Below are 25,327 nucleotides of genomic sequence, written 5' to 3'. Positions count from 1 at the left end.
GGGAAAAATGCCATGTTTGTGAAATTGTGCATGTGTCATATCTTTTGGTGGAGAGTTTTCCTCATGGTCAGATGATAGGGAATTGCACTTAGCCTCCTGTGACACCAGAGAAAAAAAAGTCCCATGTTTTCACTGCATTGTTCGTGTGTCATATCTTTCAGTGGAGTTTTCTTCATGAAAAGATTTTAGGGAATTACATTGAATCCCCTGTAGCACTAGAAAAAAGACTCACGCTTCACTTAATTCTTCATGAATTTAATCATTTATCCATTTATTTGTTTATGCACTTTTTTTCTCATGGCCTGACTAAGTAAGTTGGGTTATGCTGCTGGTCAGGCATCTGCTTAGCAGATATGATGTAGCATATATGGATTTGTCCAAACGCAATGATGCCTCCTTGAATAACTGAACTGAACTGAACTGAACTGTTCATGTTTCTGACAGTTACCTGGAGAAGAAGCGTCTGGCCTTCCCACGATTCTTCTTCGTGTCGGACCCTGCCCTGCTGGAGATCCTGGGTCAGGCCAGTGACCCACACACCATCCAGGCTCACCTGCTGAGCGTCTTCGACAACACCAAGAGTGTGCGCTTCCATGAGAAGCAGTACGAGCTGATCCTGAGCATCATTTCCTCTGAAGGAGAATCTGTCGATGTGAGGAACTTAAGGCGTGAAGTGTTAGGAACGTATTGGTCTTAGGCGTTGGTTGTGTTTGTGTGTGTGTTAGTGTGTGTGTGTGTGTGTGTTTGTGTGTGTGGAAGGGGGAAGCAGAGGAGGTGTGGCAGGGGGCTGGGATGGGTTTTGTGAGGGGGATGCTACTGAGAGAAAGATGATGATGCACAAAAAAGTATGAAACAGATAGTTTCAGTCCCAAACAAGAATGAACAACAGCAACAGCAACAACAACAACAGCAAACAATACCCACTGTTAATGATAAAATTGGAAAACCATTCTTATAAACATTTAGCTCTTTGTGTAGAAACTGTACATATGTAGTGGCAGTAAATATTTGTGAGTATTCACCAAAGTTTTCAGAGGATGTTTTTGAATAACTAAAGTTTTCATCATAATGAAATTGAAGTTTTCATCATTCACCAACCATTCATTAGTTAAGGATTTTCATGGAAACAAATAAATTCATAGAAGAAACAAAGAAAGAAAGAAAAACAAAACATGCATACATTGTCCACATTTACACTTGATGCTTTTACTCTGGATCCTTGCAACAGTAACAGCAACACCACCTCCAACGACAAATACAGTAATAACAGAAGAAAAAAAAATAATAGTAAAGCTTCTCATAGAGGGACACCTTGAGCACAGTAACACATGAACTTATTAGAATCATCAGATAACCCAGATCAGTTAAGCTTCTCACAGAGGAACACCTTTAGCAGAGTAACAAGTGAACTTGTTAAAAATCATCAAATGACCCAGATGGATGCTGTGTGATTCTCCAGCTGGAGAAGCCGGTGAAGGCGGAGGGCAATGTGGAGACGTGGCTGATGAACCTGATGAACATGGCCCAGCGGTCCCTGCACAGCGTCATCCGTGCTGCCGCCATGGCCATCCAGGATACCAGCTTCAGCCTGCTGGAGTTCCTGGAGACCTTCCCTGCTCAGGTAGGGTGGTCCCTCCCAACACTGGCCCTGGCAATTTCACATTGATTTTATGATTCTGTTATAGGAAAATTTCTACAAAGATGTGGATGGAAATTTCCATCATGGGGCACTTTTTTCACACCAGAAGGGGACAGAAATTCCTGTCTTGGGGCATCCGAGGGTGTAAGAAGTATTATTCCAGAATTAGAAATCCTTGATTGATCAAGATAACTTCTGAAATTGCAGATACAATATTCAAAGTGTGATATTTGAACAAACAATATGGCACTGCAGTAGGGGTGACATGATACGTCCACATATGACACATTGCAGTCAACTATTTCAGGTGGGCCTATTGTAGTGAATTGTTTCAGGTGGATGTTTCAGGTGGGCTTATTGTAGTGAACTGTTTCAGGTGGGATGTTTCAGGTGGGCTTATTATAGTGAACTGTTTCAGGTGGGCTTATTGTGTTGTTGTAATGAACTGTTTCAGATGGGCTGATTGTAGTGAACTGTTTCAGATGGGCTGATTGTAGTGAACTGTTTCAGGTGGGCTTGTTGTAGGGAATTGTTTCAGGTGGGCTTATTGTAGTGAACTGTTTCAGATGGGCTTATTGTAGTAAGCTGCTAATTGTAGGGAACTGTTTCAGGTGGGCTTACTGTAGCAAACTGTTTCAGGTGGGCTCACTGTAGCAAACTGTTTCAGGTGGGCTCACTGCAGCAAACTGTTTCAGGTGGGCTTCTTGTAGCAAACTGTTTCAGGTGGGCTCACTGTAGCAAACTGTTTCAGATGGGCTCACTGTAGCAAACTGTTTCAGGTGGGCTTCTTGTAGCAAACGGTTTCAGGTGGGCTTACTGTAGTGAACGTTTCAGGTGGGCTTACTGGGCCTTCAGCTGATCTGGACCCGGGACTCCACGGAGGCACTGACCCATGCCAAGTACGACCGCAAGATCATGTCCAGCACCAACGAGTCCTTCCTGCGCCTGTTGAACACGCTTATCAGCCAGACGACCAAGGAGCTGACCAAGGTGGAGAGGACCAAGTTCGAGACGCTCATCACCATCCACGTGCACCAGAGGGACATTTTCGATGACCTGGTGGGTGGCTTCAGTGTTAAAAGGTTAACTTATTCTACTCCAGCTATGAGTTAACTCGTACCCTGATTACTTTCTCTGTGGACCAGGTATGAGTATTCTCGTACCAGCACACTATTTTGATTTTGTTCATTCTTGCTTGGTACAGTTCACATTCTAAACCAGTCCATTTACGGATTCTGGAAGCATGAAAACGATACCTTGTTTGACCGATTAAATCAACAATTCTCCATTGATTTTCACCGTTTCAGTGAACCACCCTGTTTATTCTGCAGTGGTCTCATGTAGTGCTGGTCCTGGGGAGTTGTAGCAGGCTTGCAGCTGTGGGGAATAATGAGTTAAAGGTCCCACAGCTTCTATGGGCATCAGGGCAGTGAATTCATATCCATCATGTCCAGGGATTAGCATAGGAAGGCAGGGCCCAGTCCTCTCCTTCCACAGCTGAAGTGTAGAATGTGTTTTACTGGAATCAACTTCACTGCTTCTGCAGACCAACCAACCATGGATCAAGGAGTGTTGTCAGTCAAGTTCTGCCTGTAGAGGGACAGAAATCATCCTGATTGCAATTTCGCTTGCGAGAGCAGTTTTGATTTCATGTTACATACAGTTGAGACGATACAATGAATGTTTATTGTTCTGTGTTTCTGTGTGCTTGATTCAACAGCTGCATAGTTTTTTGTTGGGTTTTTCTAAAACAAAGAATTAAACGGTAATGTAAGGGTTGTGATAACAAATGGGCATGTATGTACTCCATGGACTCGTCTGATCCTTGTAAATGAAAAACAGTTACATGAAAAAAAACAACATGTGAGTCCAGTATTTTTTGCTGTCTTCCTTCAGTATCGCAAGTCCATCAAGTCTCCCACAGACTTTGAGTGGCTGAAGCAGTCCCGCTTCTACTTTGTGGAGGACACAGACAAGTGCATCATCTCCATCACTGATGTGGACTTCATCTACCAGAATGAGTTCCTGGGCTGCACAGAGCGGCTGGTCATCACACCACTCACTGACAGGTGGGTCTGTTGAATAAATAGTTGTTGAAGCTCACATTGCCCAGTGCTCAGAAGCAAGGCTTAGGTAGTCTTGTTTGCACATACAGATCAGCAGGTAACAATTGTAATTCACATTTCACTGAGCAATTTTTTAAAAAGTTGATGGCATAAAGCTGTTTTAAAATCGGTGCAAGAGCTGAGTGCTTAAAGTGTTGGACTTTCATTTGAAAGTTCTGAGTTTGCCCCGATGTGTTATTTTTCCAATCTCCCAGATGTACAAACCTGTGAGTGCTTGAACCCCCTATGTGTGGATATGCATGCAGAAGATTAAATCAGCATGTTAGATATCCCATTAACCATGTCAGCATTTTGGCAAATTATGGACACAAAAACATATCAAGCATGCACATATATGGCTGCTTACATAGAGGCATAAAGACTTTCATACTCTTATACATGTGAGTGGATGTGGGAATTGCAGCCCTTGAATGTAGAAGAAAAGAAGAAGCAATCTAAAAAAAATGATTCATTGAGGCGATTAGCTGTATATGAAAGTTCACCTCATTTCTCAGTGATAAAAAGCCAGCTGGCAGTAGTGGTTGTGCTGTACTCAGCCAGTGACCAGATGTTTACCTGTGCGTGTGGCCCAGGTGTTACATCACCCTGGCCCAAGCCCTGGGCATGTCCATGGGGGGAGCTCCAGCAGGCCCCGCCGGTACCGGCAAAACAGAGACCACCAAAGACATGGGGCGCTGCCTGGGCAAGTATGTGGTCGTCTTCAACTGCTCCGACCAGATGGACTTCAGAGGACTGGGGCGTATCTACAAAGGTAGTCACAACTCCTTTCTATTCTCTGGGATGTTTGTGTCATGTCCAGTGTCAAATATTTTACTTGATAGTGTGATATACAAGCATGCACACACTCAGTGTTTAGATTGTAATTGGTCATAGAGTGTTGAGATGGATCTTTTGTGGTTGAAATTTTGTATGTTTCTTTCTTGAATGACTTGTTTATGGCCTTGATGCATGAAGGATTTCTTGATATAGTTTTCTGCTGTTTGGACATCTACTGCACAACACTGTGCGAAGAACATTATCTTGAATTTTCTTTTGATGTATGGATTTATTGTGCAATTGATATAACTAGAGAAAACAACAGTTAAGTTTTCTTAAATGTACCAGTTTAACTCTTTCACCACCAAGGTTCTGTGTGAAAAACATTCCCCAGCACCAAATATTTTAGATATGATGCTCAGTCATAGGATTCGGTTCATGTCAAAACATCACAGTGGACTTGTTCACTTCAAACTGGGTCTGGGGACAAAGGCTAGTCATAGGTTGTTCTATTTGCGGCAGATTGGCTGCTTTGTTACAATGTGAAAAACGGTCCTTTTAACATGACCCCTCGATGTCACTAGAGTCACCTGTGGCAGTGCACTTTCTAGTCAGTTAAAGTTGCCTGTGGTGGTGTAAGAGATGAAGAAAAATCCCCAAAGAAACCAATAGTTGTGAAGAGAAAATTTGCATGTTTTTCTCTTTCTTTTCTTTCATCCTTTCCAAATGAAACATGGTGTTGCAGGCTTGGCCCAGTCAGGTTCCTGGGGCTGTTTTGACGAGTTCAACCGCATTGAGCTGCCCGTCTTGTCAGTGGCTGCCCAGCAAATCGCCATTGTGCTGGCTTGCAAGAAGGAACGAAAGAAGCAATTCATCTTCACAGATGGCGACAATGTGGACATGAACCCAGAGTTTGGAATCTTCTTGACCATGGTAAGCTGCATTAAGTGCATTTAACGTTTTTTGACCTGTTATTGTCACAGTTATGGTCATGTAATTGCATCTGAATGACAAAGGAATTACATGAAGTTTGAGGCTTCTGCCGCTCCTGAATGAATCAATTTTGGGGATTATTTAGAATGTGGGTGATTTGTTTAGTATTTGTTAGTGGTGTGAGTTTTGTGTATTTTCTGTGATATGCATTCTTTTTCTTAATTGTATTAGTTTTGTGTATTTTCTGATATCTGCATACTTTTATGGTAGTTTAACACTGTAGCGTTCATATTTATTACACAGAACCCTGGTTACGCCGGTCGTCAAGAGCTGCCAGAAAACCTGAAGATCAACTTCCGAACTGTGGCCATGATGGTGCCAGACAGACAGATCATCATTCGTGTGAAGCTGGCCGCTGTGGGTTTCATTGACAACATCGTCCTGGCCAGGAAGTTCTTCACCCTCTACAAACTGTGCGAGGAACAGCTCACCAAACAGGTCTGAAGTGTTTCGGGGGGCGCGAGGGGGTGTGGGTCGGGGGACGGAGGGAGAGTGGGGGGGGGGAGTCTGAACAGTGGAATTCATGGATAGAGTATAAAGAGGCCACAGTGGTTGGGTTGTTTGGAAGGAGAATATAAATTTTATCTGGAGGTATATAGCCAAAACTTATGTAGTATGAAGCTTTTCATTTTTTATATTTTTTTTTCTTTTTTTATTTAACCTTTGAAATAGTTCCTCCTGTTCCACTTTGTTGTGAGCACAATGCTTTAATCTGATCTGAAATATCAAGTTGCAGAATAGTGTTGTAAACAGGAGTCTGTATAAAGTTCACTTGTTACACTACCAAAGATAGGGTCCATGATGAACTGATGAAAATGTAAGAGATGCGGAATTGCAAGACTGAAGAAAGGTTGTGACAGGTATTCAGCTAACAGGTGCTCCTAACTAAAACATTTGATGGAAGGTCATTCTAAAGAAAGCATTTGATGGACAGGTGATTTTAACTACAAGACATGACGGACAGGCAATTCTAAATAAAAAATTTGACAGAAAAGTGATTCTAAATAAAGCATTTAATGGACACTTGATTCAAACTAAAGCATTTGATAAAAAGGTGACTCTAAAAAATTTAATGGAGAGGCAGCTCTTAACAAAAATATTTCATGGGCAGGGGACTCTAACTAAAGCTTTGATAGAGAGGTGATTCCAATACATTTGATTGACTGGTGATTGTCACCAAAGCGTTTGAGAGACAAAGGCTCCACTGAATATAATAATAAACAAAACTCTGACCTGGCGTTTCCCTTGGTTCAGGTTCACTACGACTTTGGCCTGCGAAACATCCTGTCCGTGCTGCGTACCCTGGGCACAGTGAAGCGTCAGAACCCCGACGACACAGAGCAGACGATCGTTATGCGCGTGTTGCGCGACATGAACCTTTCAAAGCTGGTGGACCAGGATGAGCCGCTGTTCCTGTCGCTGATCAATGACCTGTTCCCTGGTATCACGCTGGACAAGGCTGGCTACCCCGAGCTGGAGGGCGCCATTGAGAGGAACGTGCAGGACGCCAAGCTGGTCAACCACCCAGCCTGGGTCCTCAAACTGGTGCAGGTCTGTCCGTCACACACACAGCACAGGGTCAGCACAATGATAATGCAGCGCAATGCGACACAGTGTAGTGCAACACTACTCAGCTTAACTCAACACAACACAACTCAGTGCAGCTTAACACAAGAATTTATGGTTTTGTGTGCCTGTTATATAACTTTGTTTTATCTATGATTATGTAAATGTCCTTTTTTGTTTGTTTGGTGGTGGTGTGTTTTTTTGTTTTTTTTGTCCTTTGGCAAAAATGTGATGGAATGGTCAGTATCTGAATGTTAATCCCATACAACATGAATATAAACGCACACGCACACACACACTTGAAAAAGATAATTAGGCATATTTAGATAATGCACATAATCCTAGGATGTGCCTCTGACGTTCATGATACGGACCCGTTTGGTAGGCTTGGCTATAAACAACAGTGATGAAAAAAACAAAGATCTCTCTCCTCTCTCTCTCTCTTTATATATATATATATGTAGAGAGAGAGAGAGAGACATACATACATACATATGTACATACATACATAATTCTGACACACTTTGTACTTTGCTGTCCAGCTGTTTGAAACCCAGCGTGTTCGTCACGGCATGATGGCGCTGGGGCCGTCAGGAGCAGGAAAGACTTGCTGCATCCACATGCTGATGAAAGCCATGACCGACTGTGGAGAGCCTCACAAAGAATGGCGCATGAACCCCAAAGCCATCACAGCCCCACAGATGTTTGGTCGTCTGGATGTGGCCACCAACGACTGGACGGACGGCATCTTTTCCACACTTTGGAGACGTACCACCAGGGTCAAGAAAGGTCAGTGTTTTGTTTGATTCCCGCAGTCAATTAATGTTGAGGATTGTAATGTTTTTGACATTACCTTTTTTTTTGGTGTGCTGCATTTACAAATAATTTATTATTGTCTCACATATGTAGAACTGGATAGCCTCATGGCAAGTCAATATCAGTTTCTCTCAGTGGATCACTTGCACTCGCAGTGCAACAGATTAAACATGGGTGTGGCAGTGTATGGAGTCCATTGAATGATGATGAGAGGGCAGAGAAGAAAGAGTCGCCAGATAAAAAAGAAGCTAGTACAAAGTATGGTTTCCAAACTGATGTTGGTCTTCTCTCCCAGTGGCGGGTCAGACTGATGTATATAATTTATAATGACTGTGGTGTGCAGGAGAACACATCTGGCTGGTACTGGATGGGCCTGTGGATGCTATCTGGATTGAGAATTTGAACTCGGTGCTGGATGACAACAAAACCCTCACTCTGGCCAACGGTGACCGCATTCCCATGGCACCTAACTGCAAGATCATCTTTGAGCCCCACAACATTGACAACGCCTCGCCAGCCACCGTGTCCCGCAACGGCATGGTCTACATGAGCAGCTCGGGACTGGACTGGAAGCCCATTCTGGAGGTAAGGAAAGGGAATTCTGTCCACTCTGCTCTTTAACGCTCTGATTTTTAGCATATCAAGCAAACAAACAAACAACAACAGTAGCAACAAACACTAAAAATTTCTTTATGTCAGATGCAAAAGCAACTGTCTACTTAGCGCAAAGAAATAGAAATAATTTGAAGAAACAGCCATTGAGAAGGAGAAACATTTTTTTCCAAACAAATTTATTTTTTCTTTATTTTTTCTCTTGGCAGTTTTTGGTGTATATATGATCTTTTATCTTGCTCTGAGAACCATCCATGAAAATGAATAGAGTTAGCTGCAGGAGGTAGTTCTTGAACCCTTTAACCCTTTCAGTGCCAAGCCTATATTATATTCAGTGACAACTATTTGCCAAGGGATGGTTTGGTCACGGAAAGTGACAATTAGAAATAATTCTAGCATGCATATTACTAAAAGAAAGTGCATAATATTATTATCAATTTTTTTCTGAAAGGAAAATGAACACACTACGGCAGTTTCTCATGAATATGATGATTCTGTGAAGCAGAAGATGTCAACAATGATGCGGACTGAAAATTCTGTTCTGGGGCACTTTTTGTGCACTGGAAGGGGACAGAAATTTTTGTCCTGGGGCACTCAAGGGGTTAATAAGCTTTGTTAAAACTGGAAACAGGAGTACTTCTGTTGTGCTGACATCATTTCCTTCTGTATGATGATAACCCATCCTGTTTTCCATCACTTCTCACTGCTGCGAATAGGAGAGTTTATTGTAATGAAATAATATTTATTGCTGACAGAGCCCAGCTGATACGAAATGTTTGATTATCATTATAAAAAAAAAAATTATTGAAGCCCTGTGACACTTTTTCATAGTTGATCGGTCACCATTCTTTTTCGGTCTTTGGATCTTACACACATGGAACAAGCCTTCTCTTTTGGTTTGTCAAGTCTCTGCACTCACTCAGCTCTTTATGTCCGGCCTTAAAACCACCATCTTTCCAAAAGAGCTCTTCCCTCCCACCAAAAGCGCCCCTCTCCCCCCACACACCCCTTCTTTCCGTCTTTAGTTTCTCTGTCCTTGTATCTGCAAATTTTTATTATAAATTCTATCTTTCATCCATTTGATTCAGAGTTATGTATGCATGTTTAAGTTGGGGTTGATGTGTCTCTGCATAGGATTTAGCTCTGTAGAATTAGTCACCATCATCATCATCAGTTATTATTATTACTGTCTTTTTTTCTTTTTTTTTAATTATGCAGATTGACAGAGTTGGCGGTGTGTTGTGCAGGGCTGGCTGAACCACCGCCCCTTGGGTGAGAGAGACGTGATCATGTCGCTGTTTGAAGACTCCTTCCCCGACATCCTGCGCTACGCTGTGCAGAACCTCACCTTCAAGATGGAGATGCTGGAGGCTTTCATCATCAGCCAGGTCTCCGCCCCCTTTCCTCCTCACTTCTGTTCTGATTGGTTGATATGGATACTTGTGTCTCCGCCCTTTTTTTGTCCTTTTGAATGTTTTGATTGATATTGATGTCTCCGCCCCTTTTCCTCTCACTTCTGTTCTGATTGGTTGATATGGATACTTTATTGTGTTTCTGCCCTTTTTTGTCCTTTTGAATGTTTTGATTGATATTGATGTCTCCGCCCCCTTTCCTCCTCACTTCACACACACACACACACACACATTCATGCAAAGTGGTGGTAGTGTTTTTTCTCTTGTTTTATTTTATTTTTTAGCCAAAAATGTTGTGTTGGAAATATTGACAGCTTATTTCTGACATGTCTGTGCTCCTCTTCCCTGATGGTGGCCCCCAGATCATCAACTGTTTTATATTATTATTATTGTCCACAGTGTTGTTCTGAAAACATCACAGTGCTTGTTTTTTGTTCTGTTCTGTAATTTGTTTGGTTTTATGAAAACATCTCAATACTGAAGCAGGAAGCTAAGTAAGGTAATGTGTTTGTTAATGTGTTGAATTGTAAGTTAATGATAGATTGTGTACATGGATGCATATACAGGCATAATATGCACAGGCACACACATACACAAGCATGCAGGCATGCACTTCAACACACACACACACACACACACACACACATTTTGACACAAGCAGACACACACACACATACGCATACACACACACACACATGCACACACACATACATATATACACTCATACACAGGATAGGCTCTCAAGCCCCAAAATAGCATATGGGTAAATGGAAATGGAGGCATTTGCTTTTTTTTCACAGCAGATACGTAAGAGATCTGTCTGCACGCTCTGACACATCCTCAAAATTGAAACTGAGACACAAACTCAGACACATGCACACTCAAAGGAGGACATGAATTCAATGCAAACGCACACCAACTCTTTGCATTCTTTCTGCAGGCCACCAAGCTGATGACGGGCCTGATCCCCCTGAAGGACGAGAAGGACCATTCCCAGATGACCCGCCAGCACTACGAGCACCTGTACATCTTCACCGTCATGTGGAGTGTTGGTGCCTTCCTCGAGTTGGATGACCGTGCCAAGATGGAAGAGTTCATCCGAGGCTCAGAGACCTTCACCCTCAGCTTGCCCGCCATCCCTGCAGACTCTGATGCCACCATGTTCGACTACTTTGTCGATAATGAGGGTGAGGAAAGGGAACATCGAAAAAACAGGCTCCCTATCTCTCAGTGCCTGTTTTTTGTTGTTGTTTTTCTGTACAAGAGAGTTGTCCCTGAAAACAATCCTGTCAAAAAATCATCTTTGATTGTGAGACAAATACACTTAGAGGCAGAGAAATATAAGGAGTACTGCATTGTGGTGACATGCTCTTTTAGGGGAGAGGAACTCATTTTTCACACAGAGAAATCTGTTGTGACAAGAAACTAACCAAGTACAAATATAGTCACAGTATTGTTGAATGTGTGTGAAATGATGTTAATGACAGTAGGAGGTAGGAAGAAAAAGAGGGCAGAACCAGGAAATGTTTTGTTTTGTTTTTTGTTTAGGGGATACCTTGTTTGGTTTCGAACAAGTCAGAATAAGTGTAGGAATGTTAGTTCTTGTGGAAATTCAGGATTTTTAAAGAATTGATTTTGGAGTTATTGATTAAGGATGCTGTGGTACAGTCAGAATTTTACAATTTCATCTTTTTAAGCACTGTCCAGAGAAAGCAAAATGTTCTGACCTATGCTGACTGGTGTGACAGGGAACTGGGCCCACTGGAACGATAGGGTGACACCCTACGTGTACCCCACAGACCATGAGCCGGAATACACTTCCATCCTGGTACCCAACGTTGACAACAAGAGAACAGAGTTTCTCATTGACATCATCTCCAAACAGAACAAGGCTGTGCTGCTCATCGGAGAGCAAGGTACAGCCAAGACCGTCATGATCAATGGCTACATGGGACTCTACAACCCAGAGTTCCACCTCAGCGAGTCTGTCAACTTCTCTTCCGCCACCACCCCTCTCATGTTCCAGGTCAGTCGTGGTGCAGTTCTAGGCAACTGTGAGAAGAAACCATAAAGATAGGAACAATGTATCAACCACTCACTATGCCACAGTTAGAGCACAGAAAGAAATGACACTTTAGTCACTTGTTCTTCTGGGAAATTCCAGAGAAAGTTTGTTACAAAAAACTTAAGAAACACCGGAGAGTCACTTTTCATGCTAGCTTCTTGATAACACTTGAGTCCATAATAATCTGTGCAAAAGTAGGTCTGTAAACCAAAGAGAGAATCACGTCCAGAACTTTGCCTTTGTTTGTGACAAGAGGAGATAGGTACCTACGATTCTCTTTACTGACTGGTGACTGTTATCTGTGCAGAGAACCATTGAAAGCTACGTGGACAAACGTGTGGGCAGTACCTACGGCCCTCCTGCTGGCAAGAAGATGACCGTGTTCATTGATGACATCAACATGCCAGTCATCAACGAGTGGGGAGACCAAGTGGCCAATGAGATTGTGCGACAGCTGATGGAGAATGGCGGGTTCTACAACCTGGAGAAACCTGGAGACTTCACCACTATTGCTGATGTGCAGGTGAGAGGTCCCTGTCAGGCATACACACAGTGTATTGCTCAGTTACATATGTACATGTACTGCGATTTATCTGCTTTCAGAATAAGCATCAGAGTGGCCTTGCTGATTGTAAACTTTATTTGAAAGTTTGCAGCAACACTTACAGCTTCAGTATAACTATCTGTTATGTTTCATTGAATGAATGTTAAAAGTTCAACAAGGATTGGTCTTGGAGGAGCAAAGTCCAGACACCGAAGACAGTGAATCAGCATGTTCACCATGTGAATTTCCTTGTTGAAGAGACTGAAATATAGAGAACATGAAGAACAGTTCTGTTCTGAAAACCACTGGGGGAAACCTAGAGATGGAAGATGGATTTGTCACATTTGAAACAGTGTTATCAGATAATAGTTTCTTAATGCTTTATATCTGAAACTTCGTGTCTTTGTGATTTGTCACTTGTCGTGTATCTGACAGTGTTGTCTAAGTAATTTGTAGTCAAACATTGTGTCTCTATGCTTGTCGTACATCTGACACAGTGTAGCGTGTCTGTAATGTGTCACACGCATTTTATGTGAAACGTTTCTTTATTATCTGTCACTTGACATGCAACTGACATAACGTTTGTCATAACTTGTGTGCAGATCCTGGCCATTGGCCATGCTCTATATCTGAAACACTGTGTCTCTCTGATGTCTGACTTGCACACATCTGACACACTATTGTCTGTCTATAATTTTTTTGTATGTCAAACAGTGTTTCTTTAAGATCAGTCACTCTTCATACATGTGGCACACAATGTTGTTTTTGTCATCACTTGTGTGCTTTATATCTGAAATACTGTGTGTCCATGATCTGTGACTTATATCACATCTGACCCAGCATTATCCGTCTATAATTTGTGACACAACGCTGTTTTTTGTCGTAACTTTCACTCTTCATAAATGTGACACACAACGTTTTAATGATAACTTTAACTCTTCATACATGTGACACAACAATGTTCTTGTTATAAATTTCACTCTTCATACATGTGACACAACAATGTTTTTGTTATAACTTTCACTCTTCATACATGTGACACAATGTTGTTTTTGTCATCACCTTTGTGCAGTTCCTGGCTGCCATGATCCAGCCCGGCGGAGGTCGCAATGACATTCCCCAGCGTCTGAAGCGACAGTTTGTCATCTACAACTGCACCCTGCCGTCCAACACGTCCATTGACAAGATCTTCTCCATCATCGGCCAGGGCCACTTCTGCAAAGAGCGGGGCTTCAAGGACCCTGTGATCGACCTGGTCAAGCGCCTGGTGCCCATCACCCGACGCCTGTGGCAGCTCACCAAGGTCAGTGTGGGCTTCACTGTGTGTGTGTCGTTCTCCTTCAGTGCACTGGGTACAGGTAGTAGAATGTTGAGCTGAATTGATGTGTTTAGGCACTCACATGGAAGGTGCAAGTGTTTGTGTATGCACGCACACACACACACACACACACACACACCACTTACACACACACACACACACACACACATACACACACACATTTCTCTCTCTCGCTGTCACTCACTCACACTCCCTCATGTGCCCTCCCTCTCTCTCCTACAAAGAATGAGACACACACACACCCATGTACAAGCACTTAGACATGTGGACATAATTTGCATACCTGCACTCAGAAGCAAACAAAAGCCACAGGCAAACACACACTCATGTTCATTTAGAAATAGGCATATTGTCATATTCATGCACATGCTATGTGTACATTCATTGACAAGTATACTGAGGTGTTGAAAAATAAAAGATGAAAATGGGTAAGTCTTTCTTCATGTGCTTGTCTTTGATTTGCACAATTGAAAAAAAAATGTATTGACTCGCTTATTACAAATATTTATTATTAAAAAAGCAGTGACAAAGAAAGTGAAACGTGAGATTTGCTGCAGATCAAAATGCTGCCCACCCCAGCCAAGTTCCACTACATCTTCAACTTGCGTGATCTGTCGCGCATCTGGCAAGGCATGCTGAAAACAATCTCCTCCACAGTCACTTCGGAGAAGATTCTCATGCACCTATGGAAACACGAATGCTGCCGAGTCATCGCAGACAGGTATCAGTGGGGTTGGGGCTTTGGGGGTTGTGGCATTTAACTCCTGACAGGCTTCGTTGTACTGGTTAATCAATGAGTTGTCAGTGTTGTTTCATCAGTTAGGTGACTTGTCTTTACTATGTAAAGAACAAAAACAAGCAATGTCATTATGATTATGAGAGTTTCAGGGGAACAATGTGGTTATTGTCATTACTGTTTAAAGAACAAAACATAAGCAATGCTGTTATGATTATGAGAACAATGTGGTTATTGTCATTACTGTTTAAAGAACAAAACATAAGCAATGCTGTTATGATTATGAGAACAATGTGGTTATTGTCATTTCTGTTTAAAAAACAAAACATAAGCAATGCTGTTATGATTATGAGAACAATGTGGTTATTGTCATTACTATGTAAAGAACAAAACATAAGCAATTCCGTTATGATTATGAGAACAATGTGGTTATAGTTGTTCAGAGATGATTGCTGTTGTTATTTTAAGACTGTTTACCCTGGCATCAGTTTAAAAAACAAACAAACTAATCACAGAAATCTATACAGCATTTATTTCTAAGCTTAAGACCACCATTTCATAAATTGGGCAGTGTTCTGAATAATGGTGCATGAAATGTTGACCAGAAAAAATGTGTCACTTAATCATCCCCTCACAAAACACTCCATGTTTTTTAGCCTATTTCCAGGCCATCCAGGGGAGGTCTCACAGAAATGGCTGCGCTGATGAATGTGCTGTGGTGTGGAAACAGTCACCATTATTTTTGTGAAGAACACTCTCACATTCTCATTTTGTTCTTCTCTTGCAGAAAAAAGGTGCCGAAAATATAGATGGTTACAAAAATGGTTGATGTTGCCTGTGTTTGTGATGTCTTTAGATTTACGCTTGTGGAAGATTTGAACTGGTTTGTCAAGACAATGGTGCGGGTGGTGGGAGAGAACCTGAGTGAGGAGTTAGCCAAGATGACTGAGCCATTTCATTACTTTACTGAGTTTCTCAGGTAGTTGGTGTTCTGCACAGTGTCCTGCAGTGAAATCAGCACCTGACCGGTTAACCCTCTACAGGCACTGGGTGTGTAATCTGCACCTGTAACCTCATCACAGTGTTGGTTGTTGACTTGATGTTTTGTGACCCATGATCTGGCTTTTATACACAAGGACTGTTCTAGATTCACAATAGTGGAGGACACACAGTGGTTGGTCAAAACCATGACTCGAGTGGCAACGGAGGATTTGGGTGAAGAGTTAGGCAAGACGACAGAACCCTATCATTACTTTGTTGAGTTTCTCAGGTACCAGACTTTCCCAGCCTATTAGCTCAGCTGCCTTTGTGCTGATTATTCTGTTCTAGACTTCAGTTAGCTGTTGCAGCTGGTTTTTCTTCCTTATTTTATTTTGCTTCTTTTGCTTTTGTTTGTTTTGTGCTGTGTGCGATTTGTAGAATTCATCACCAGGAATTGTGTGAAGTTAGCTTTAACCACTTGTGTGACATTTTTTGACACTTTGCTGCATTTTGGCACATTGATCACAAATGCTTTTATCAAATCTGAAGTGATTTCCACAGCAGTAAAAGAGAATTTGAAGAATTGTTCGATTGAAATTGCATAGAGTAAAATTACATAATGTGGAAATCAAACTTCTTCCATTAACTTCCTGTCGAAAGATTTTGCTGCCAGATGGAAAAAAAAAGATTCTCAAAGAAATGTAGCATTTGTTATAGGTATGAAACAAAGGCAGTTTAACTAAATGATTCTAACAAAAACCACAATCGATAAAAGCATTTGTTTCTTTTCTAGACGTGATTTTCTGTTTTGGCACAAATGCCACTACTGTACTGTGTGCATTTTTCTTTTGCTTTCAGTTTTTTTACTAGAGGTTTCTCTCACTCTCATTTTTTCAACATGCATGTGTTTTGCCTGAGTGATTACACTGCACGTGACTTCACCTAGGTGTGTGACAATGGATGACCTTCACTGGTTTGACAAGACCCTGCGCCGTGTTGTTGGGGAAGAGTTGAGTGAAGAGCACCACGAAATGGTCTCAACCAATCCCTACTTCTGTGACTTCCTCAGGTATTTACAGTCTCCCTGACTTCTGCAATGGAAAGGAAAAGAGAGAAAAATAAGAAAAGAATGATGACCAGTTGGCTGATTGTGATGAAGAATTTTTTTTTTAAAAAGGAATGAAAGTGTGGGAATGAGAAAAGCAGTGAGCAGCCAGTTTTGTCAGTCGGAGAATGAATGAATGAATTGAATGAATGAAACATTTATTCATATAAGGTTATTGCCCCTTATGGGGTACATGGAAAACAGGAGCATAGTTTCTGCATTTGAATAATGACCATAATGAACTCAACAGATCATGAAGTCATTACAGATCACAGATAAAATGTCTTGCTTACATAAAATCACCAGGTGTTTGCATTTCAACCCCTAAAAACCTATTCAGAGCAAATAAATACACCTTTATGGTATTGCCAGGACGCTTCGTTAAGATCCCACAGTTTTGCATCATATTTGACAACAGGCTGGGTCAGGAGGAAATAAGTCAGGGGAGGGAGAGAAGGGAGAAGGGAAGGGAAAGAAGATGGAGGGAAAAAGGAGAAGGGAGGGGCTAAAGGAAAAGAGAGAGGGATTGACACGGATTGAGGAAGGTGGTGGGTAAGGATGCAGACTGGAAATAAGGGGAGTGAGGAGAGGATTGAAGGAGATTGTTGTGAAAATGATGTTGGGGGAGGGTGGATGGTGGACGGTGGACGAGAGTTCAGGGGTAGGGAGGAACAACACAGAAATGGGAACAGACGGGAAATAGAAAGTGGAGTGGAGTGTTGGCCTAGTTGTAATGCAACCCCCTGGGAAGCGAGAGAATCTGAGTGCACTGGTTCAAATCTTCCCCTCAACTAGACCTTGAGTGGTGGTCTGGATGCTAGTCATTTGGATGAGAGGTTAAACAGAGTTTGCATGTGCAGCATGTACTTAATGCAAGTAAAAGAACCCATGGCAACAAAAGGGTTGTCCCTGACAAAATTGTGTAGAAAAATCCACTTTGATAGGAAAAAGAATAAAAATTGCAGGCAGAAAAAAAACAAAAAAACGGGTGGCACTCTCAGTGTAGCGATGTGCTCTCCCTGGGGAGAGCAGCCCAAATTTAACACACAGAAATCTGTTGTGAGAAAAAGAGTAATACAGTACAATAGAATACTATGCAACGCAACGCATCGCAATGCAACACAACACAAAGAGAGGAAAAGAAGAAGAAGGAAAAAAAAAAGGAACAGAATAGTAAAAAAAAAAAAAAGCAAGTTGTCACAAGGGACGGGGACTCTGGCTGGAGGTTCCATGGTCCATGTGACCCAAGCATCAGTTTGTAGTTAAGAGAAATTGGCTGCAGTGACCAGTGCCTTCTGAGCACTGAAACCCACCAGCCAGACATTGGAGAGGTTTGAGCTGTGAGTAAAACATGGGCAGGTGCTGTTGTTCAGGAATGTGAGCTCAGCCTTTTGTGGAGAGTACATGTTTTTTGTTGTTGATTTTGTAGATGGTTAGTCAACTTTTTGTTTTCTTTGATAAAACCAGTTGTCTATTCCTTTTTTTTAGATGTGGCTGTGATATAGATTTGGTTATCCAGATGTCTTGTTGAAGTGACGCCTGTAGTGTTTGAAGAAAAGCTTCTTTTGTTCTGTGCATTTTCTTATCTTTCATATTTTTTAGATGTGATTTGAATTTTTTTGTCTTCTTTTTCCTTGCTTTTATTTTTTGATTTTTGTTGTTTTATTCTGTTTAAATTTTTGTTTGTTTTCACTGTGTTTCTGGTCTGTCTCAATCCTTCTCTCTCTCTCTCTCTCTCTCTCTCTCACACACATACACACACTCACACACACACACACACACACTCTCTCTCTCTCTCTCTCTCTGTCTGTCACTTACTGTCTATCCCTCTGTTATCTATATATGATACTGGTTCATGGTGATGTAAGCTTTTATTGAATTGAAATGCGATATATTGTAAATGCATGTCTTAAGAATGTTTATTTTTTTCATGAAGATTGGTTTGAAACGTTAGAATATCAAACACATGTTCACTTTTTACCTTTACCTATGAAATGTTTTTAAAATCAAAAAGCCAGTTTGGAAAAAAAACCAAACAAACACACACACACACAAAAAACAGAATTCTTAATTGATATTATTTGTATTGCACTGTAATGAACATTAAGTGTGGATGTTAAATGCTGTATTTTTATTTTATGTATGTGTGTATGTATGTATGTATCTATGATTGTGTGCGCACGTGTGTGTGTGTGTACATGTGCATGTGTGTGTGTTTGTGTGTGTGTGTGTGTGTTGCCTTCACAAGCCTTGTCATTAAATTATTATTGTAACTATACGTAGAAACGATGCAGAAATCCAGTGTTTGTGATGGTGGTGCCCAGAGCAGTGAAGTAACATGGTGTGTCCTGTCTCTGTCAGAGACGCCCCAGAGCCCACGGGAGAGGAAGGGGAAGATGTCGATTTTGACATGCCCAGGATCTATGAACCAGTAAGCAAAGGGGTTTCTTTCAGTCTTGTAATGTCTGTTTTCTTCATAGATTGGAGGACGTTTTTCATGATACATACGTCGCGGACCCCCTCTGTCATGATGGCAAATACCTAGCTCTCTCTACTGCACATGCACATACACATGTATACAAATGTATACATGCACACACACACACACACACACACACACACACACACACACACACACCACATAATGCAGGCATACAGCCATGCTGTGAGACATTTTACATTTTGTGAAAGGCTCTTGGGAAGCTTTGTATTTATATTGCTGTAAGGTATTTTACCATAATTTGTAAGCAGTGCTTGGGGAATTTTATGTTGACATGCCAGAGAGTGACATGTTATTTTATTGTCATATTCATCTTCTTCTGTCTTGTTAATGCAAAATAGTTTCCTCCATCATATTACCAACAAGAGCTGACACTTTTCTGTCATTTTTCTTACAGGTAATACCATAGTTTGTTCAGTGTGAAATAACAGAGCTGCAGTTACATTTATTCTGAGGAGTTTGGTTGCTTTGAAAAATTAATTATAAACATTTTGAGGCAACTTTTAATTGTGTTTTTTTAGGGTGACATCAAACCACAGTGAGAGAACTACAAAAACAAACAATATAAGACAAGATTCTGTATTTCTGAGGATAATAGATAAGCACTGGTGTGTTGTGTTGGTTTTTTGTGGGTTTTTTTTTTACATCCAGTCCCCGCCCAAAATAGGGTCTACTCTGCACATCACTAAATGATAAAGGCATGAAAAAATATGAGAGCTAGTCCAGGTGCGGGTTGCATGAGATCTTTGCAGTGCTATGTTTACTTAGAGTTATGAATGTTCCTAAGTATATGGAGTTTACCGTGGAGTTGGGAACATTCTTAACAGTAAGCACACTTAGCGCTGCTAAGTTCGCTCATTCAACCCACCCCAGGACACATGCAGTTGGTGCTGACTCACCCAATCCCTGTCTGTGAACAGATCGACAGCTCTGTTGACTCACTCTGATCCCTGTCTGTGAACAGATCAACAGCTGTATTGACTCACTCTGATCCCTGTCTGTGAACAGATCGACAGCTGTATTGACTCACTCTGATTCCTGTCTGTAAACAGATCAACAGCTGTATTGACTCACTCTGATTCCTGTCTGTGAACAGATCAACAGCTGTATTGACTCACTCTGTCCCTGTCTGTGAACAGATCGACAGCTGTATTGACTCACTCTGTCCCTGTCTGTGAACAGATCAACAGCTGTATTGACTCACTCTGTCCATGTCTGTAAACAGATCAACAGCTGTATTGACTTACTCTGTCCATGTCTGTAAACAGATCAACAGCTGCATTGACTCACTCTGTCCATGTCTGTGAACAGATCAACAGCTGTATTGACTCACTCTGTCCCTGTCTGTGAACAGATCAACAGCTGTATTGACTCACTCTGTCCCTGTCTGTGAACAGATCGACAGCTTTGATCAGCTGGAGGAGCGGCTGCTCTTCTTCCTGCAGCAGTACAACGAGAGCATCCGGGGGGCTGGCATGGACCTGGTGTTCTTCAAGGATGCCATGATCCACCTGCTGAAGATCTCCCGCATCATCCGCACCCCGCGTGGCCACGCCCTTCTGGTGGGTGTTGGGGGGTCGGGGAAACAGTCGCTGACCCGCCTGTCCTCCTTCATCGCTGGCTACAAGACCTTCCAGATCACCCTCACCAGGTGCTGACTGACTGTCAGAGGGCTCTAGGTTGCTTTGGGGGAATGTGTGTTGTTGTTTTTTTATTTTTTGTGGGATGCTGAATTTGTTGTTGTTGTTATGTTCTGTTTTCTCTAGCCCCTCAGGTCTGAAATGGCCCTTTTTTTGTGGTCTGCTGGGTTCTAAGCAACTTGATTTTTTTGAAATACTGCACCCCTCCTCTCTCTCTCTCTCCCAGTCAGTTATTTGCTCTCAGACATAGGCAGATATATATATCTCCTCCTCTCTCTTTCAGTGATTTTTTTTCTCCATTTGCCTTGTATGATTCCCAGCAGTTTTGTGATATCAGTTGCTGAGGTCATGTTCCATTCTGTAGTAGGAAACTCATAAAATTTCCCTTTGGTAATATGATTAATATCTCCTCCACCCACCACTCCACTGTTGGCTTCCTTTATTTTTTCTCTGTCAGCCTCCTTACCCCTACCTGCACCTCCCCTCCACACACAATATGTGTATTTGTGTATGCTGACAACGAATGAATTTGTGTTTATAAACCACCTTGTCACTTCTAGTGAATAGACAGTAAACCAGTGAGAAGAAGATGAAGAAGAAAGCTATAGACTGATGAAAACAGAGAAAATATATAAAGTAACATATTTACAACCTACATTTTCTTTAAAGACTTTCTCAATGTGTAAGCTTCATAGACCCAGCAGTCATGTATTAACGACTGGCACAGGACTTGGATGGCTAGAGAACACTTGTTGGTGGGCTATGTCCAGACAGAGCAACAGGCATAGGTGAAGTGAGGTGAGTCATTTTTCATCTTATCGCGGTTCAGAATGGTGACAGGTGGATGTTGGTGTGCCCTGCAGGTCGTACAACGTGACCAACCTGCTGGAGGACCTGAAGTACCTGTACCGCACGGCCGGCCAGGAGGGGAAGGGCATCACCTTCATCTTCACCGACCAGGAGATCAAGGACGAGGGCTTCCTGGAGTACCTCAACAACATGCTGTCCTCTGGAGTGGTCAGTTAACATTTCTCTCCCCTCTGTGTGTGTGCTCTGTTACATGTCTGTCTGAGTGTGTATGTGTGTGTGCCTGAAATCTGATGGAATGACAGAGGAAACGAATTGTGATCACCCAATGGCAGCCGTCAGTCAGCTCTACCCAGGTAGGCAGCCTGTTGTGCAAATGACCCTGTGTTTGTGAAGTACTCAAAGCTTGGTGTCCGAACATGGACAGGTGCTATATAGGTATCCATATCATTCATCATTCATCACTATATGCTTTGGAACAACAGTGATAGGATTCCAGATCAACAAAGATATGTTCTTTGTCATTATTATTATTGTTATGACGGGATCAACATAGACATATTTTGCATTTTCGATATTATGACTCCAGGTCAACAAAGACACACCATAACTTGAAATCAGCATTGGTATGTATTTTGTATTTTCATTATTATGACTTCAAATCATTGTAGATATATCTTGTATTTTCGGAACAGTTCATTTTTCTGTAACTTTCAGATACTACATAAACACATAAGTCAGCCAGTGAGCATTGTCTAAGTCATTTGAATAATATGACAAAACAGTACTGTTGGCATTCATTGAAATAACATAACTAATACTGGTGGACTCTCATCAGTAGTTTTATATATATATATATATATATATATATATATATATATATATATATATATGTTTGAACAGTTGACCATTTCAGTGGAGTGAGTCAGAATATGTTAATGGGTTGATCAGCCCCAAAGAATGAGAGTTTGTGTTGTTGTTTTTCTGAGGCAGTGCTTTCTATGACTGATATATTGTTTTGTTTGATTGGTACATTGTTTGGGTCTCTTTTCACCTGTCGTTTGACGTGAATTATGTAGGATGGTACAGGGGAGTGGGGACTGATTGCAGGTGGCCAACCTGTTTGCCCGTGACGAGATGGACGAGATTCTGGGTGAGCTGGTGCCTGTCATGAAGAAGGAGTTCCCCAGGCGACCACCGTCCAATGAAAACCTGTACGAGTACTATCTCTCTCGAGTTCGCACCAACTTGCACGTCACTCTGTGCTTTTCACCGGTAAGCTGTTGTGGTGCTTTGCATGCATACATGTGTGTGTGTATAAGTGTGTTCATGTGTGTGTGTGCGTGTTGTGTGTGTGTGTGTGTGAGTGTGTGTTTGTATTTTGTGATTTTACAATATATATCTATCATTCCACTTGTCCTGGTCTGTGTTTATTAATGTCACTTTCAAGTTCTCATGCAAGATAAAAAGGTTTTATTGAGTGTCAGGTCTTGAATTCATGGTTGTGAAGAAGCTTACATAAACACAATATTAAGTTGTTCTTGACTGCATACAGTGTAGACAAATGCATGGGATATTTTTGTACTGCAAGCAGTCATTTCACACAGACTTGTTATCTTGGCTGTGTAACACAAGAAAACTAGTGATAAAATCCTGATCAGCTTGAACCCATCAAGGACTTCACCTGCCATACTTTTAGCACATGGCAGAAGCATGCTTGCCATATTGTACACACAGAAAATATAACCAGTGAAGTTTATTTGGAGATTTATATTTTGTACTCGGAATGTTACGTGGTCGATGACCAGTTGAAACAGGATGTTTCACTCTGCATTAATTTTTGTTTGAAAAAGAAAACCACACGAGTGGAATCCACAGAGGCTTCAAAATTTGACTGTTCTTTGAAATACTTCAATTGTTGATGCTTACTCAGTGAATATAGCTGTACTTGTGCCATTTTTTTCCCCCGTAAGATGTTCATTATTTTCCTCCAGGTTCTAGATGATGGATACTAAGTGCTTCATGCTCTGTGTGGTGGGTCGGGCTATAAGCAGCACTGATAATAATGAATAGATAACAGTGATGAATAACCACATGTGTTTGGATTGCAGGTGGGAGAGAAGTTCCGACAGAGGGCGCTCAAGTTCCCCGGGCTGATCTCAGGCTGCACCATGGACTGGTTCCAGCGCTGGCCCAAGGATGCCCTCATCGCTGTGGCCGACCACTTCCTGTCTGAATTTGAGATCGTCTGCAGCGCTGAGGTGAAGAAGCAGGTGATTCAGACTATGGGCATCATCCATGACGGAGTGGCTGAGAGCTGCATCGACTACTTCCAGAGGTGAGAGGTTCAGTTCCACCTTGCTGTCCCCGCAGTACACTGTGACCTTCTGTATGTACACTTGTGCTGCTGTGTGGGATTTGAGTTCTTCATCATTGTGGAGGGCTTTTGCATGGTTATACTATGTGAGGTAAAACATTCATTGACTTGAAAACCTTTCTCTTGAAAACTGGTTTTTTTAGTTGAATCAATTAATCTGAATCATTTATGAGTTACCATAAAGTTTCAGAAACTTAAGAACACAATAAATATAACAGTGAACAGTATAATGAACATAATCTACCACACAAGAAAGAGAATAATCTGATGCAGATTTTGTCAAACTGCTTCTATCCAGCTGTCAGTTCTTGTTTTGTGGTCATTTCAGCCAGGAATGAAAGTGACCAATGACATGAAAGGGAACAGTGTTATGTGTTGGAACAGACATGTCCAGTGAACGCAGGCAAAACAAGTCTGGACAAACTCCATGGATGACCCAGTGTTCTTGCAGCTCTTGTTCTGGACTCATGTTATTCCTCTTCAAGCTGTTCCCTTTCACATCATCTTTATGCTTTTGTTTCTTGACTTGCACAGGCTGAGATTTTAAGATGGTTTTTGATGAAAGGTACAGTGCATATATTTGACACATGGTTGACTGCAGAATAAGCCACTGTCAACAGAACATTAACTTTTAAAGCAAGACACACAGCTATCAACATTACAAGATGATATCAACAGTGTATTGACTGTTAAAGCAATACAGACCTCTGTCAACAGTATAAGCTTGATCGTATAAGAATTAGCAGAGGAGCACACCTATTTTGAAGTCATTGTTCAAGTGGTGTTATTTGTTGTGTGTGTGTAACAGGTACCGCCGCTCTACGCATGTGACTCCCAAGTCCTACCTGTCCTTCATCAACAGCTACAAGACAGTCTACCAGATGAAGAAGAATGAAATTGGAGAGATGGCCCAGCGCATGAACACAGGTTGGCACTGACTGTACAGCTAGTTCATTCTGTGGTGTTGTTAACAGCTGGCAAGTGGGGATGCCTACATGAACATGGCAGTGAATGTTAGACAGAATCCTGCTGAATTTTACAAGTCTTTTTTTGTCGGTGCCATAGATCCAGCCTCAATTCCATAGATATCTCAATGGCAGACATAGTGGGTCATTGTCCATTTCAGACCTGTAGCTTGTTTGTGTAAGTAGCAAACATCCTGAAGTTGCTTTTTTCCCTTGTTAATCAAAACTTCCTAGTTTATTTGAGTGTTTTACCTTAGAATGATTTGACAATATGCGTACTCCAGGTCTGAGGAAGGTGATTGAAGTACCCATGACTGATTTGACAATAATGTATGTGTACAGGAGGAA

At 41.7% G+C, this 25,327-nt stretch overlaps 1 protein-coding gene across 5 annotated transcripts in view; it reads left to right on the top strand.

Moving 5' to 3' along the window:
• The window catches only part of LOC143286140 (dynein axonemal heavy chain 5-like), a 118,939-nt gene that overhangs the window by 68,154 nt on the left and 25,458 nt on the right, over positions 1-25,327 (top strand). For 4 of the 5 annotated variants that reach the window (XM_076593740.1, XM_076593739.1, XM_076593742.1 and 1 more), the window contains 23 exons: positions 445-652; positions 1,460-1,621; positions 2,474-2,698; positions 3,536-3,708; positions 4,338-4,516; positions 5,267-5,454; positions 5,758-5,952; positions 6,769-7,065; positions 7,623-7,869; positions 8,240-8,481; positions 9,756-9,896; positions 10,861-11,107; positions 11,669-11,946; positions 12,293-12,508; positions 13,602-13,832; positions 14,426-14,589; positions 16,532-16,654; positions 19,052-19,121; positions 20,588-20,841; positions 21,694-21,847; positions 22,748-22,912; positions 23,749-23,975; positions 24,823-24,941. In XM_076593740.1, coding sequence (XP_076449855.1) covers positions 445-652; positions 1,460-1,621; positions 2,474-2,698; positions 3,536-3,708; positions 4,338-4,516; positions 5,267-5,454; positions 5,758-5,952; positions 6,769-7,065; positions 7,623-7,869; positions 8,240-8,481; positions 9,756-9,896; positions 10,861-11,107; positions 11,669-11,946; positions 12,293-12,508; positions 13,602-13,832; positions 14,426-14,589; positions 16,532-16,654; positions 19,052-19,121; positions 20,588-20,841; positions 21,694-21,847; positions 22,748-22,912; positions 23,749-23,975; positions 24,823-24,941 — 4,505 coding nt within the window. Of the gene's footprint in view, positions 1-444; positions 653-1,459; positions 1,622-2,473; positions 2,699-3,535; positions 3,709-4,337; positions 4,517-5,266; positions 5,455-5,757; positions 5,953-6,768; positions 7,066-7,622; positions 7,870-8,239; positions 8,482-9,755; positions 9,897-10,860; positions 11,108-11,668; positions 11,947-12,292; positions 12,509-13,601; positions 13,833-14,425; positions 14,590-15,751; positions 15,875-16,531; positions 16,655-19,051; positions 19,122-20,587; positions 20,842-21,693; positions 21,848-22,747; positions 22,913-23,748; positions 23,976-24,822; positions 24,942-25,327 lie in introns of all 5 variants that reach the window. The other variant, XM_076593741.1, reaches the window with a different exon arrangement.

The sequence above is a fragment of the Babylonia areolata genome, chromosome 9, assembly GCF_041734735.1.
Source record: "Babylonia areolata isolate BAREFJ2019XMU chromosome 9, ASM4173473v1, whole genome shotgun sequence".
NCBI lineage: Eukaryota > Metazoa > Mollusca > Gastropoda > Neogastropoda > Buccinidae > Babylonia > Babylonia areolata.
Note: the sequence above shows the minus strand (reverse complement) of the source record. Positions and strands in the feature narration are given on the sequence as shown.